Below are 17,434 nucleotides of genomic sequence, written 5' to 3'. Positions count from 1 at the left end.
TTCAGTCCTGGTTCAGTCCTGGAATCAGTCCTGGGTTAGTCCTGATTTAGTCCTGATTCAGTCCTGGTTTAGTACTGGAAGTGGAAGTGTTTTGAAAGAAGAACTCAACCCAAATATGCAGGATTCTGTAGAGATGTGCAATTCCAGGTCTGAAACTATCCAAACGTTTCTGTCCACATACAGATTGATTCTGAAGGTGTGTGGAGTTTAAAAACACAGTGGAGCACTCCCTGTATTACCACATGACATCACAAGGTGGAGTCTTTTCTGTTTGCGAGAAGAAATCTGGTTAAACATGTGTGAATGAAACAAAACACAACTCCAGGTTTGTTTCTGATGAGGAAATAACATTATAAAAGTGAAAAAATACACAGCACACTCAGATGTCCGATGTCCAAAAGTTGTTTTTAAAATTTTAAATAACGTTTTGGCAAAAAATAGTGTCTCTTCACGCCTCAGACCCTAAAAATACAGTGATTAAATTATGGTAACAACAGCTAACAACTAATAATAACAACTAATCATCATTATGCCCCTTATATCAACGATGTCCAAAAGCTTTTTAAAATCATTTTTAAATAACGTTTTGGCAAAAAAAGGCTTTGTCAGATATTTTTCTTGCTTTGGAAGCCAATATAAGTGGAACTGTACTGTGGTCCAAAGCAAGAAAAATGTCTGACGAAGGCTTTTTTGCTGAAACGTTATGTAAAAATAAAGAAACTTTTGTACATCGGTCATCTGAGTGTGCTATGTAATTTTTCACTTTTATTTTGCTGTTCTTTGCATTTGCACCTTTACAAGAACTTTGAAGTGTGTTTTCTGTTTAACTTCAGAAATAATATTGTAACATAGACAGTGTTGGGAAGGTGACTTTTGAAATGTATTCTCCTACAGATTACAGATTACAAACTACATTTTGGTGTGTAAACGTAATCCATTAAGTTACTTAAGATGAGTAAAGTAATCTGAATACTTTGGATTACTTGATTTGCTGTAGAGAAGCAAAGATCAGGATATTGATATAATGTGTTTTGTCTGCTAAAAGAAAATAAAAAGCCCAGACTTTACTTAACCGTATTAAAAATATTATTGATAGAAGAAGAGGAGACACATCCAAGCAGCATGGTTTAGTCCTGTTAAATCCTGTTTTAGACCTGGTTTAGTCCTGGTTTATCCTGTTTTAGACCCGGTTTAGACCCGGTTTAGACCTGGTTTAGACCTGTTTTTCCTGTTTTTAGTCCTGGTTTTAGTCCTGTTAAATCCTGGTTTAGTCCTGGTTTTAGTCCTGGTTTACTCCTGTTTTAGACCTGGTTTAGACCTGTTTTAGACCTGTTTTAGTCCTGTTTTAGTCCTGTTTTAGTCCTGGTTTAGACCTGTTTTAGTCCTGGTTTAGTCCTGGTTTAGACCTGTTTTAGACCTGTTTTAGTCCTGGTTTAGTCCTGGTTTAGACCTGTTTTAAACCTGTGTTAGATCTAGTTTAGACCTGGTTTTAGTCCTGGTTTTGTCCTGGTTTAGACCTGGTTTAGATCTAGTTTAGACTTGGTTTTGTTTCCGGCAATGAGTGGAATTACCAAAAAACTAACAAAAAAACAAAAAAAAACAAAAAAAACAGGAAAATACTGCCATGTAATCCATTTATTTCAACCAAGTAACTGTAATCCAATTACCACTCACTGAAACAGTAACTGTAACCGAATACAGTTACTCATAATTTGTACTCTGATTACGTAACTCCGGTACATGTAATCTGTTACTCCCCAACACTGAACATAGATCAGAAAATAGTGTAATATGGGCCCTTTAAATAATAATTTTGTCTGTTAACGTTACAAGAAAATGTGTTACTAGTAGAAGTCAGTTTGAGGTCATGTCCTTGTTTGACCATCAGGGGTCTCTCTTCTCTTCTCTGACCGCAGGAGGCCAATTGGAGCTGAAGTTAATCTGCCAAACAGCCTGTACTTTTAAATGTGTCCGACAGAGCTCAGATTAGCTTCGTAAGCGGCATTTAACATCAAGTACGACGAGAGAAGAGAGCTGTTTATTGAAGTTACCACTGAGTCTGACCTGTCCACTTTGTATGCAGCTTGTGTCACTCTTTGATTAAGCGGAATTGGAAGCATAAAGAAAGTCTCAACAAAAGAATGAGGTCCTACCAGTGTGTTTTGATACCAGCTGAATAAACTCTAGAAGAAAGAGAAAGTGAAATTATGGAAAATAACAAAGAATAAACAGCAAAAGTACAATTTTATTATTCCAAACTATTCAAAATCAAGCTCTGAAATATGGAAAAAATCAAAACACTATTGCTTTTAGTTCAGTAAGTACGCAGATATCGAGGCATGTTCAGACTTCATTTAATAGTGATACTTTACAGCTTATGTCGTCAATATTTTCTGGAGGTGTGACGTTAAGTTTTTTTTTTTTTTTAACACAACCTGACCAGAAAGAACCAGAACATTACAGTCCCAAGATGCTGAAGAGTTGCTGATATGATACATACCTCGATACATAGGCCACGATACGATAAATATCTCGATACAGTGCATTTTCGATTCAATACGATACATTTCAAGTTGATTCGATACGGCTCAATTAAAAATTAAAAGGCTAAATCATGGCTGTGATACTAAAAGTCTTTGTTAAACCACTTCTTGTGTAAAGTTCATATGAAACACAAACAATTTTAATCATCAAAACAGTGAAAATGTCATATTGCTTATATTGAAGAAATGTATTTATTTATTTTATTTATTTCAAACAAGGACAGTGCACAGAAAACATTCATCTCAGAGAGTAAAGATGTTCTGTGCCAGATTTAGTTCCAAGCTCCTTTCCATTTGCAGACCTTGGGCAGGTACAAAATACATTAAAGAAACTATTTACATTAGACCAATCATTAACAGTGTCTCTTTAAAATAAACACAAGCCAATTCATCATTAAACATCTAAAAACAATCAAAATGAATTCATTCTAATTTTGCACATTTTCTTGAGTTTCAGACAATTTTAAAACTTTTTTGGGCAGTGTTTGCTAATTTATGAACATTCCACCCTGCACATACATACACATAACCCCCAATGTGATTTCAAGTACCAATAGTCTACTGTAAGGCTGTGCAATTAATCCAGTTTTCATCGCGATTTTCATTTGTGTGTCAAACAATCTCCAAACTCAAATGATGGATTTGATATGATTTAAGCTTGATAAAGTTTACTTTGGGATATTTTTATATGATTAAGTATATTTATTTTAGTTTTTTAAATATAGAGATTGTAGAACAGCTGGATATATAGTTTATTTTGGATACATTTATGTTTTTCTATGCCTTATTTCATGTTCAAAGTGTATTTTAGTCATTTTATGTTTTATACATCGCAAAACTTCTCTAAGGTAGTATTATATTTGCAGCCTGAATGTATTTTCTGTTGGAAAGTTTTGCGTAAATGATCAATAACAAAGTGTTTTGTTTTTGTTTTTGGAGAGAGAAATGCTAAATAAATGCATCGTTTGAATAATCGTGATTTCAATATTGACCAAAACAATCGTGATAATGATTTTTTCCATAATCGAGCAGCAATAGTGTCGTATTTTTGCAGTGTTCTTCATCGTAAAATTAATCTTGGAAGTGAAGAGACTTGGAAACATCCATCTTGGGCTAATTCTGTTTTATAATATAATCAGGAAAAGCCAGATGAGCGGAAAACACAGCTCCATCCACTCGGACCACACACACACACACACAGAGACACACACAGACAGACACACACACAGACACACACACACAGACACACACACACACACACACACACACACACACGGAGCCGGGCAGAGACAGATTAGCTCACAACAGTATTAACAACATAAGCCTCTGGTCTGGTATTTTTAGATGGCAGCGCCGTCTGGGTGAAAGGGACACTCGAACGCGACAAAACCAATGGATATTACATGTGATTTTTTTCCCCAATTTGTCATTTAATTGTATTTATTTTTATCACTAACCAGCTACAAGAGCGTTGCCATGGTAACCCCTGCTCGTTCCGATGACGTCTCGGGTCACGTGACGAGCCGGAGAGGAGAGGAGAGGACGGGGAGGGGGGTCGTTCAATGCCAGACTCCAAACTGTGACGAAGCAGAAAGTGAACAGTGATGGCCAGGGCTATTTTTGAACACAAGTGAATGAGGATTTGAGGGTTTTGTTTTGTTTTTCTCGTTAGTTATTTCTTGGAGTAGATTGTTGCACGAACCAGCTTTGCAACCTTGTCGTTTTTTACTCTTCAAAGACGCAATCATGTTGTCATTTTTTCCCTTCCGAAAGCTTGCCTAAGGGGTAGTTAATGATGAAAGATAATGCCAAAAAGCCTTGTCGTCTTGTCATTTTCGAGGACAGTCTCCAAGCAAATGCTGTTTTTGTTTATTTGACGTGACACAGATCAAATCATGTTAATTATGAGATCATTAGATTTGCCTGTGCTTGTCCATACATCACCTCACCGAGCGTAGTTTTCAGTTTTGTCAACAAGATTTCAGCACCGCGAGCCGATTCTGTCCACGTCTTTGCAAAACGACGCCAGCGAGCCTGAATCCTGTGGCTGCGCGGAGCGGATTGTTTAGCATGAGACAGCAGAGTAGCAGCGGAGGAGAGGTGCAGAAAAGGGAGAGAAAGCAAGAGCGAGAGGAAGGAAGGGAGGGAGGGAGGGAGGGAAGGAGAGGACGCAATCCGAATTTTTAGAAGTGAAAGTGGGAGGAGCCTGTTTGACTTTGACACACGTGGAACCAGAACAACTGCCGTGAGGGTGAGGAGAAGCCGGCCGGAGCTGAGCGCAGGCTTGGCCGGACGAGAAAAACGAAAAGCAAGATTCTGAAACTAACCAATCGCAACCAGGATTCACCCGTTTTTTTTTTACTTCGGGATTCGCGTTACAGCTTCTATTTTTGCAGCTCTATTTTTGACCATTCATGCTGTTTGGATTGCACGTTTGAAGCTGTGTTTTGATTGTCAGATGGGATTTGATTTTGTTTACTACGCCTGCTCTGTTTTTGGAAACTGAAAATTGAAATAGTTTTTGTATTTTGTACATGGGTTTTTACGCTTTTGAGTGAACTACAGTTACATTTTTGATTGAGTAATACACACTTTTTGCATTGTGTTGGAAACTTAAGCTGCTACTCCATGTTTTTACACATTTACGCACTTTTAAATTTTGATTTTAAGTATTATTTTTCCTCCAACATGAACTGAAAATGCAAACGGATTAATTTGTAGTTTTATTTGTTTTACCCATGGATATTTCTATGACTTTTGCTGCTATAAAAACTCAATTCTGACTCAAGATCGGATTATGTTTTGCCCGTAATCGTGATTCAGACGACTATGTGGCCGGATTATACCAACGAAAGCCACCTCAATGCTCACCTGTATTCCCTCATGTGCTGCGCAGGTCAGTTCCCACACACGGCTCTTGTTTTGTTTACGTTAGCAGAGCGGCTACGGTTAGCACGTGTCCGAGCACTTCCTACTCGTGAACTGTGACAACATTGCAGTTTCCTATTGCGCGTTGAATATCCTTGTTTTTTTGAGGTTGCGCTCGGACGTGCGGCGCGGGAACGTGGACGTGCCAACAATGGGTTCCTGTGTGAATGAATGGAGCTGTCTCGGCTTGTCACTCGCACATGTGAAGCTGAGTCAAAACGAAGACATTTTTCACTAAACGTAAACAAAATATGACATTAAATTGCGTTCAAGAGCTTGACAGATGCAGGTTTGGTTTCCTGATATGCAGTGATAGTACGTGACAAAGTAAAAGTAGTAAAAGTACTGCACCTGAGTAAGAATTTAGGTATGTGTGCTTTTTACTTTTACTTTACTACGTTTGACAGCAGGTGTTTGTACTTCCTACTCCACTACATTTTTGACTGAAAAGTAAAAGTATTTTTGTTATATTATGAGCTTTTCTGAAAGAGCTGAGGGTTTCACAGTTTGAGCAAACGAAAATATACAAATAAAAGTGCGAGAAAATACGTTTATTCAGTTGTTCAGTTGTTTCTGCTGGACAAAATTCAACACAAATCTTAATCAGTATTCTTTTTACTTAAAGCTGCACTATGTAACTTTATGGTTTTTATACATTCATTCATTGTTCTGCCTGGAATGTTCCTCAGTATGGCATTAAACTGCTATTCAATTACAAGTGGTTTTATAGCTCAAAAACACCTTGGAAAAACTGCAATTCTGACTGTGAGTGGGGTCACCTCTCCACTGATCTGACCTGTAACTTGGTCTGGTTGGGTCTCCATGAAGACAGAAAGGTTCCACTATACGTACGGAACATTTCAGACAAAAAAAAAAGCATCTTCATTGAAGAAAAGAAAAGCACAGACGAACACCCCACTACAAAAGTTATACACTGTAGTGACGTTTTCATGTGATACTTTTACTTCTAATTGAGTATTTCTTTGCTCCGGTGTCAGTACTATGACCTACAAATAGCTCATACATACTTCCTGCCAGGGTAACTCGCTTGGCTACTCCGGGCGAGAAACAAGGCGTGTTCCTGAAACTATTTTGTAAGACTGTGTTGAAATATGCGCACGCTGACGACTCTCCCTCTTGAGTAAACCTCTCGTCCTCTGGCTCCGCTCCAGCCGACACTGACTGTGATCCAGGAACTTAATCCTGAATCAAAATCCGTTCTATTTAAGGCGCCAGTGACAGTGACTTTAGAGGTTCGTTTAGCGCCGGTTTAAATGAAGTGGAGTTTAATGCTGTTTTTTTTATAATCATGATAATAATCGATCCGACGAACTTCAGTTTTGAGGTTTACTAAGCCTCTGTCGCTCTTTTTTTGAGTCGGTTCTCATGCAGATTATCGATTATAAAGCTCTTCACTTTGGGTTGCCAGATTCTACAACCAAAAGCAGCCTTCTATAAACCAAAAATTGCACTCTGTGATGTGATAGATTCAGCAGAGATTTGGAAAACTGTGAGAAGGAAAAAGGACATAACGGTGGTGGACATGTGTCAGCTCCATGGCGACAAATAAACAATCCAAGCAGGAAGCGCCCAAAGCAGGCTGTGCTCTGATTGGTGGAGACTAAATCTGGAGGGAAAGGCCACTTGAGTGTAATGCAAAGCCTAAACATAGTCTATCTAATCATGAACCGCAAGGCCTTACAGTGACATCATCCCTAAAGCTGAACAGGCATCTCACAATGTTTATTCAGAACTAAGCAAACTATTTCCTCTTTTGAAACTTGCAAAATGGGCTGTGTAAAGATGCAGTGTTGTTCATGTCAGTATTGAAATGCTGATTTGGATCTCATAGTATAAAAGATACCGGTTTGTCTAGTGACCTTAGATCCGTCAATTGCATTTATTTATGCAGCACGTTTCTGCTCAAACAATGTTAAAGGTGCATTGTGTAACTTTTCTGGCTTTTTCTATGCTTTGAAGATGGAAATATTCTTACATTAATATTAATACAGCACGGTGATATTATATACAGCATGGTAGTAAGTTAAGAAAATTAAATTGGTGAACAAAGTAAGTATAAAGTGACGGTGAAAATGAGCGTTAATCTACAATGTGGCATCTTGAAAATAAGCAATAAAATTGTTGAAACATGCACAAATCACTCCAATGCTCTGAAAAGTCTACTTTGCAGAATAGGTTTGCTTTAAAAACTTATGAGACATTTAGGTTACGTTTACACTGAAATCACGGACGATTTACGTCCAGACACGTCGTTTCTGTGTCCGCAATCAAAGCCTTCTCTAACCACACAGTAATACGAAACCTCCTGAAACGCTCGTCACGTGACCAGGTCACGTGGACAGTAAAAACAAGGTAGTGGAGCACCGCGTCTGAAGTTGCAGTAGCTGATTTCAAGCCGAGGATGGGGCTTTAATGGCATTTAAAGATGCGCTATGTAACTTTTTGACTTGGTTGTCCATCATCTGCTTGTTTCTATGGATATATTATTGCTCTGCCTGGAATATTTCACAGTATGGTATTAAACCTTTCTATCTTCATGGAGACCAAAACAGACCAAGTTACAGGTCAGATCTGTGGAAAGGCGACCACTCTCACAGTCAGAATGTCTGTTTTTCTAGGTATTTTGGAGCTATAAAACCACCTGTAATTGAATAAATGTAAAGTAGAGCTGTTTAATGTCATACTGTGGAACATTCCAGGCAGAGCAATGACATATCCATAGAAATAAGCAGGTAACCCCAAACCAAAAAGTTACATAATGCACCTTCACAAGCAGACCTATTCTGCAAAATTGACTTTTCAGAGCTTTGGAGTGATTAGTGCATGTTTAAGCAATCTTTTATCGCTTATTTTCAAGACGCCACATTGTAGATCAACTCTCATTTTCACCGTCACTTTATATTTACTTTGTTCATCAGTTTAATTTTCTTAACTCGCTAGAGTGTTGTGCAACTGTCCATCATGAGGTGCTGACTCTTTGTCACCGTTGTGATGCGTTTACAGCGACGTCAGCTCCCGTTGGACACCACAGTTTTCTAAGTCTAACTCAGCAGACTTTTTCTTTTATCAAGTTGTTTTAGATGACTATTACGATTGAAATTGTCCAAATTATAACAACATGATCCACAGGTGTCATAGATTCATGGGTCAAACTAAACTAAACTTAAATAGAAGACTTGAATAGCACAGAGTAGATATTAAACTGTCTATCATCAGCCCTAATCATGTCCTTGAAATATGCCATAATGGTCTGTTAGTGTTGGAGGAGTTGGAGCGAGGGGGGGTCTATAGATAAGATTGTAGAGTTATTTCTGACCCTCTAGACTCTTCAGCCGTGACGCAAACAGCTGGTACACACACTCACCAAAACCCATAAAAACAGAATATTATATTTTTTGGATGGTAAGAAGTTCTCAAAATGTCGCCTATAACAAGAAACTGAAGCCTCTGCTCAGTTTTTCATTGCGTATTGAGCTGTTTGTTTATTAAAGGGAATCTGTGTATCATTCGTTTTTCAAAATAAAACCAGAAATACTAAATACTAAAACAAGACTAAACCAGGTCTAAACCAGGACTAAACTAGGACTAAACCGGCCTTAGTTCTGGCCTCAGTCCTGGTCGCCTGCCTGTTCTTTTTCCGGTCTCAGTCCAAGTCTTTTCTTGGTCTCAATCCTGGTCTTTTTTTGGTCTCAGTCCTGGTCTTTTCCCGGTCTCAGTCCTGGTCTTTTCTTGGTCTCAGTCCTGGTCTTTTCCCAGTCTCAGTCCTGGTCTCAATCCCAATCTCAATCATGGTCTCAGTCCCGGTCTCAGTCCTGGTCTCAGTCCCGGTCTCAGTCCCGGTCTAGTCCTGGACTGGACCAGTCTCAGTCCTGATCACCCAACAATCTACACGGGTGCACCTCTGGGCCCATCCCGACACTGAGTCCTGGTTCAGTTCCTGGTTCAGTCCTGGTTCAGTTCCTGGTTCAGTCCTGGTTCAGTTTCTGGTTTAGACTTGGTGCAGTCCGGCATTGCAGTTTAAGTCACGGAAACAGGAAATGGCCATTATCTGTTTTTGTTGTTGTTTTTTTTCCATTATTCATTTAAACACATAACATCCTTATCCGTTTTTTCATTTTGGTTTTGGAGACAAATAATGTATTTGTTTTTTCATTTTCTTATTTTTGGTTTTATATTGAAAAATACATGAACAAATGCTACACGGATAGAAGGGCCATTCATTTTATTGGAGAGCTGCTTTGTCTGTAAGACCCTCATACACTGTAGTTATAAAGCCAGCTCCAAAACATTTCAATGGCTAAAAATGGCAATTAAAATCTATCTTTAAAGAACAGTTTGTACCATAATCATGCAATATTTTAATGTGAGGGTATCAGTTTTTTATTTTATTTTTGCTTTCTTCCATGTTATAACCTTATGTCCTCATCAAAAACATGCCTGAAGAGGTTTTACATGTCATCCTTGCGTGTTTGAATAATTTAGTGATCTCTCTCGAGCCCTTACGATTAGCTGTGAGATTCTGTGTAAAGCGCCGCCCACAATCCTACATCACAAATGCTCCCACATGACAAATCTCCATAAATAAAACAAAACATGACACAAAACTGCACACAGAAACTTGACAAACCTGATGCTCAGAACGGAAATGAAACTTCTAAAACATGTTCATGCTTTGTTTTCTGCATTTTCAGAGCAGTAAAAGGCAACACAATGATCTAAATATATAACGTGTACCGCATAGAAGTAAAATACCTCCTCTTTTTTTTCACCTAAATATTGTAATTCACTGTTTTGTAGCTTTAGTTGTTCACTTATCTGACCATTTTAGTACATGTTGCAAAACAGGCTTAAAACTCAAAAGCAAACATTGATAAAGATAGGGCCTGTTGACAACACGTCTGTAGAGATTTGACCAAGTTTCAGCCAAGGGTCATGACGTGGACACCACTTTATTGGATTCATTGCTTTGTCCTTGGAGACCTTCGCTTAATTTAATACTGTATCACAATAATAATAACAGGACGGGGTGGGTCTGTGTTACAACGGGAAGTCAATTTATGCGGTGCAATGGTTTAATTTTATGTGTTTGTAAAGGGAGTGGTCGTCTTCTTCTCCCATACTCCTTTAGCTCAAACTAGGGGATTATAATTAGTATATCAACTTATCATTAATAGGGCTGGGTATCGTTAAGAAGTTGTCGATACGATAAATACCTCGATACATAGGCCACAATAACAACAGTGCACTTTCGATTTGATATGGTATATTTCGAAACGATTTAATACGGTTCAGTAAAAAACAAAGGCTAAATCATGGTTGTGATACTAAAAGTCTTTCTTAAACCAAAACATAAATGCGTTTCCTTCAACTAAAGCAACAAAACTGTAGCTCTATAACTAAATTATTTAACAAAATATACCAAAAAAATACTCTTGGAGATATATCGATACAGCAGCCCCCTGATATCGATACTGTATCATCACATTAAACGATACGATATTTTGATATTTTTGCACATCCCTAATCGTTAAGTATATGCAAGCTGAAACGATATTTTTGGCATCAGTATTTATCGTTTGTAGGGGTGTGCATTGCTTTGTGACATTACAATACATATCATGATATGGATTTCACAATTTAATGTATCATGATATATCCCGATACTAAAACTGAACCTAAATGACTGATATATTGTGATTTTAGCAATAATTACAGTCAATTACACCTTCAAGAGAACGCAATAGTATGAAATATAATTAATTATTTTTTTAAATCGTGAGAACAGTGAATGTAATGATTGAATTTTTGTGAAAAATATTATTTGAAAAATCTGTTCGGATCCATTTTGAATCGATTTTAGAATTGTGCAGTGAAGTATCGCGATATATTACTGAATCGATTTTTTTTCTTACACCCCTAAACTTTTGAACATGGTCTTTGCACTAGTGAGAAATTTTTGGCTGTATGATGAGATTTGAGTTGTGGAAGTTGAATTAAAAACTCATTACAGATGCAAAGTCCTAAAGTGTTTCGTTCTGCTCATGATTTTTTAACCATATTGTTGATTTTGATTAGTTTTTGTGGTTTAAATCTGCTCTGTGGCATACGTGACTTTCAAAATGCTCATTTATCGTCTGTATTTACTTTGACAATATTTGTTATTGTGACAGGCCCAGTTCAGACTAATGTTGTCTTGATTTATTGCACATTATTGTCTGTTTAAAATATACCTCTCACTGAATTCTGAATTGTATTATTCTTGCTTTAAATGTGTATTAAACGTGTGTATTTTCTGTGTGTCTTTTGCAGATGAGCGGGACCGGGTGCAGAAGAAAACGTTCACGAAATGGGTCAACAAACATCTCATCAAGGTACAGGACATTATTTATTTAATTATTGACACTTATTTATTGATACTTTGCAGCTGATAATTGTAGGCACTGCTCTGTCTGAAGCTGTGATACTCAGGTTAGACAATAATCTGAGTTTTATTTTAACACAATGTGATCAGAAGGAGCTGACAAGTGAGAAGAGCTGTGCTGTTAAACAAGTCTCTCACATAAAATTACAGTAATAAGCCAGCATTAGTTTTTCAGTTAGTCATGCTCATCTTTTTGGTGAAAATCAAACTCCTAAACAGGACTATGAACGCTCGTATTGATCACAGGCTCCTGAAAATGCACTGTGCAGATTATCTTAAAACCTTTTTGACAGTGCGTTTGCTAATATGTGCATTGTGTCACCATAGAAACTGCTGTAAGGAAGATATTTTAAGAATTTTAAATACCGCTGATTGAATTATTTTCATTCTGAATTTAGTTGCTGAAAATTTAACTATACTTTTTCAATATACTTCAAATTCAAAATAAAAATGTCACCGTTTAAATATTCAAAAAAAGCACAGATATTTTCAAGCTGTCAAATTCAAAAGTTAAAATTTACTGTAAAAAAAAATATAAAAAATCACAACAAAGGCTACGTTTACATGATGATGGTCTGAACAGAAGACACAAAAGTGGCGTCATGTGGTCACTTTTTATTCTGCGTTTAGACGTGTTTTCGGGAGGAAATCTGCGTGCATATGGTGACGCAGAAGTGTGTGGAATTCGATTGGGTATGCACGCCAGGCGGCTCGGTGGTGACTCTAGGTGGTGATGTATGTGACTTAAAGGTTGTATGGAAGATTTTTTTTTGTTTCAAATTGTCAGTGAAAGTTTAAAACACCATTACAGAGACGCAGCAGCCTTGTAATTATGATGACGAAAAAAAAGAGAATGAAAATCCATCAACTGTGGATGTAGTGAGGCCAGATATACATCAGCCAATAGAAAACAAGGCTACCTCATTTTCTATTGGCTGTTAGGTTGTCAATCAAACTTCCTATGTTTCTAGTGTAACTGACTCATCGGAGCGCGGGGATTACGTGGTTTATGCAGCGGTTCTTAGAGGCTTTTTCAAACTGTAGCTTCCTTGCAGTTTGCACAAAGTTTGTCGCGATGGCGGACGAGAATCCACGACCAGTTCGCCGCAAAAGAAAGTCCATTTTTGAGGTCACTGAAAGAAGAAGAGAAGGGGAAAAGGAGCGAAGACAAACTGAGGTGATTCTTGGAGATTCCTTCCAGCGATGGCGCGACTGAAGCAGACGAAGGGTCTAAAAACTGACGCGTCGGTCGCTAAATTATTTCTAGACAGGAAACTTCAACAGTAATTCTGGCTGTAAACAAGCGTGATTTCTACAGTCAGGAGGCGGGAGGAGGTGTTTCTACTGAGGGAGCTGTGGAGGAGGAAGGTGGTGTCACACATGCACAACATTTGAAAAAGGACTGTCGCTGTATTTCTTTTCCCTTAAAAAAATCCTCTATACAACCTTTAAACGTGTACGTGACCTGAGCAGATCTGACCAGAGTTTTGTGTCTTGGGCAGTGTAGACAGAAACACTATGGTGGAACATATTCAACTTTTCCGCTCTGAAGGGTGATAACCCCAAAAACGCCGTCACCGTCTAAACGAAAGGCACTTATGATAAAAGATTTTGTTGTTTTTACCCGCAAGTGTTCTCGTGTAAACAGGCCATAAGATCCAAAATGCTAAGGCAGAAGCAATTGATCATGAGTGAGTGAGGACAGGTTATTTCCTATTGGCCGTTCTCATCTGTGGGCGGAGTTTACACGTAAGAAATAAAAGAGATGAGGTTTTGATGAGGATAATTCTGAACAATCAGATCGCTTCACTGCACCATTTCCTGCTTGTTACTGAGTTAGATGTTCCATTGTATAAGAATGTAAATCTCTACTTGCCCCAAAATAAATACAAAAATACAACACAAAATACAAAGTTAGATCGGATCACTTTGGATCGGCCTTGGCATCTTGGATCTTTCCTGCGAATTTTTTTCACCGCAAATTTTACCCTCTAAAATTTAAACAAAAAAATTATCCTTTTTAATATTGAGCACAAATCTATTCAAGCCCTCAAATTCAACATTTAAAATTCAAACCCTTAAAATTTCAGCAACTAAAATTCAGAATAAAAAAAAAAAAATCATATAATTCATCATAATATAACATGTTTTTTCAGAGTTAAAACATTCAAAGTGAGAAATTCATTTAAAATTTTAAATCTGATGAAACAAATTATCTTCCATATTGATATTGAATAACATTGAACATTTCACCATAGAGATACATGTAAAACACCCCCAGCGTGACATCACTGCAAAGTATCTAGCCGATTGAATTGAATTTTATGCCTATGGATTTACTAGATTGAGTCTGTTGGGAATTTTGGACCATGAGAATTTTTTTTTTTATATTTTCGGGGATTAGGAGGCCTCAAGGTGTAAATTAAATCACAAGAATGGCCCCACACTTGTCATTTGTCCCCCTCCTCGAAGCACACTGGTCACTTCAGCACCACATGCTCGTCTGGCGCTTTATAAACACTTGTGGGGCGCAGGGAATGCTGGGTATTTGTGTCACATGACAGCAGCAGGTCTGACCCCATAACTCCAGCAACTGCCGTCACAGCGACCTGAGCCAGAACTGAACCAGGACCAAGGACAGGACCAGGACCAGGGAGGGGCTGGGTTTATGTAGGCCACAGTCACAGCGAGAGGGAGAGAGGTTTAAGGTCAGCGAGGAACGAATTAATTACCAAAACGAGGAGTTACAGTGCAGTTATGTCAGAGTTTATTTAGACGTGCGTTGAAAGGATTGGCCCGGTCGTGTTTTAGATTTGAACTTCCTCTTGCACCGCTTCTCTCTGAATGCAATGACCGTAACGACAAAACTCCCCTATTTTTGTCATGTTCATGTTTTCCTCAGAGTGACAGACTTTAAAACAGAACTGAAATGCTGACTTATCCAAATTATAAATACTGATCAGCAAATTAGAAAAATATAAAACTTTAACCCTTCCTAAGGGCAATTTTAGTATATTTTTCCTCGCCTGGATTTATTTTTCTTAATTTTGCTATTAAAAATCAACCTTTTACCTCCTAATGAAGTGTTATACATTCTTTTTTCAGTACAACCTGTTATTTCACAATCTGCACGCTGTAGTTGTGTCATGTGGATGTTTTAAAAGCTATAGGACCAGAAATACAAATAAAATTCACACTCTTTCAAACAAAACACACAGTAAACATGTATAAACTACTTTTTGGACATAAAAAAAATTTAATTTGGGGCCTTACCTACAAAAGTGCAACATATCAAGTCTGTAAGTAAACTAAAAATGTCCTTATTGCCCTCAAAACAAAAAAAAAAAAGTTCATACATTTTTGGAAAACAAAGTTCCTATTGGGCACTCGTTTTCATGTGACATAGGATAAAGCCGGAAATATGCTTGGAAAGTCACAACTGTCTAGCCGGGCTGGAGCCACCTAATGCCTCGGCTCAATTTCATTTCTCTCCAGCGACAAGGTCAGGAATAAGAAAACACTAGACAGTTCGCAAGCACCCCAGAAGTTGTAGATCGCACCCTGGCCAATCAGCGAAGGCGAAGCAAAGTGGTCGAGATGGATGTAGACGAAGACAGACATTCTGTTTTAGCAACAATTCCCGAGATTGACGATTTCAAGTTGGAACAAAGAGAATGCGTGGTGAATTTTATCAAGGGGAAAAACGTTATTGCCCTTCTTCCTACAGGATTTGGCCCATTACGTACGTCACGACTAAATAGCAGCAATTGGTTAAATGACAAAAAGCACCCGCCTACTGTCGAGCAAACGAATCCTAATGCTGCGAGGTCAGACGGTTTCCAACGAAGTGAAACCGACTGATGAATCAGATTAGCAACTGTCAACTTTCCAAGGAAAAAAAGCAAGTTTCTATCGCTTATGGTTGTTATAGAAAACTTGTCCGCCGGTATCGTACACAATACCGTCGGTCTGGAAGGGTTAATAAAAGTGACATTATTCGGGTGCATAAAATGTCCCGTCTTTAAATAATCAGAAATATTTCCCAAATTTGAGCATTGGGAGTAGGGATGGGCATTCGATGAAATTTTCTTAATCGATCGTCGGAAGAATTAACGAATCATTAACGTTTTTATATTAAAATTATCATCATTATTATTACTATCTGCACTACTAACCTGCATACATAAATTCAACTTTACGACATATAAACCGTAACGACTCTAGAGCCACATCAATCCGTTTGACATTATTAATTATTAATGTGTTTAATTCAGTTTTGCGCAACTCTCACAGAAATGAAACTTAAAACTGCATCGCTAATTTGCATAAACTAAGCGAAGATAAAACTACAGCTCTTGTGTCGCTGATGCGGTCAACTTCTGTCGGATTAAAAGACATGACTCAGGTGAATACAGGTTAGTGTGACCAGATTTGCGTTTGTCAAAACCAGGACACCGTACGGGGGAGGGAGGTGGGGACTCGTCTTCGACATTGCGCGACTCTCACCTGGTAAAACTTTTTCCCACTGGACACCGAAACATATGTTCCTGCTTTGTTCACTGTGCACATGGGCTCACACTTGTCCCGAACGCAACGGAAAGCGTGGACTTTCTTGTAGAAGTCATCGTTAAATACGCATTTGTGCTTCGGTACGCAGCAGACTGACTGACTGTTTGTGTCTCGCTCCTTCTGATGCAGAGAGACACATGTACGGACCTGTTTGGTCACACTACGCACAGCAACCTACATTCGGTTTGTCGATTAAAATTAATGTAATCGACGAAATTCTTAATGATCAATTATCGATTAATCGATAAATCATGCCCATCCCTAATTGGGAGCATTGACACCAAAATGTGATGGAATAAAACTGCCAATGTGTCACTTCACCCACACAACCTGATATGTGGGTGTTTGTGTGTTTGTCTATTTGTCTGTTTGTGTGTGTGTGTCTGTGTTTGTGTGTGTGTGTGTGTGTGTGTGTGTGTGTGTGTGTGTGTGTGTGTGAGTGTGAGTGTGTGTTGTTGGTGAGAGAGCGACAGATGGTGCAGATCAGCTTCAGTGTCGTACCACCACTGAATATGTAGTGAATGAATGATGCAATTTAAAGGCGCATTGTGTAACTTTTCTGGCGGAGGGTCCTTCACCTGCTTGTTTCTGGAGTATGGAGATGTCACTGCTCGGCCTGGAATGTTCCACAATGTGACATTAAACAGATCTACTGTACTACTACTGCATTTATTCAATTACAGATGGTTTTATAGCTCAAAAATACCTAGAAAACAGACATTCTGACTGTGAGTGAGGTCGCCCCTCCACACACCTGACCTGTAACTTGGTCTGGTTTGGTTTACATCAGGGGTTTTCAAATTAGGTGAATATGAGACTCCCCTTATGAGTCCTGTCTTTAGTCCTGGTTTAGACCTGATTTTAGACCTGGTTTAGACCTAATTTTAGTCCTGGTTTTAGTCCTGGTTTTAGACCGAGTTTTAGTCCTGGTTTAGACCTGGTTTTAGACCTG

At 38.3% G+C, this 17,434-nt stretch overlaps 1 protein-coding gene across 1 annotated transcript in view; it reads left to right on the top strand.

The window, feature by feature from the left end:
• macf1a (microtubule actin crosslinking factor 1a) overlaps nucleotides 1–17,434 on the top strand; it is a 325,705-nt gene that overhangs the window by 7,313 nt on the left and 300,958 nt on the right. Inside the window, 1 exon segment of the mRNA XM_055156981.1 lies at nucleotides 11,802–11,863. Coding sequence (XP_055012956.1) covers nucleotides 11,802–11,863 — 62 coding nt within the window.

Source organism: Boleophthalmus pectinirostris, unplaced genomic scaffold (genome assembly GCF_026225935.1).
Source record: "Boleophthalmus pectinirostris isolate CB_2022bp ecotype Guang Dong unplaced genomic scaffold, ASM2622593v1 HiC_scaffold_21, whole genome shotgun sequence".
NCBI lineage: Eukaryota > Metazoa > Chordata > Actinopteri > Gobiiformes > Gobiidae > Boleophthalmus > Boleophthalmus pectinirostris.
Note: the sequence above shows the minus strand (reverse complement) of the source record. Positions and strands in the feature narration are given on the sequence as shown.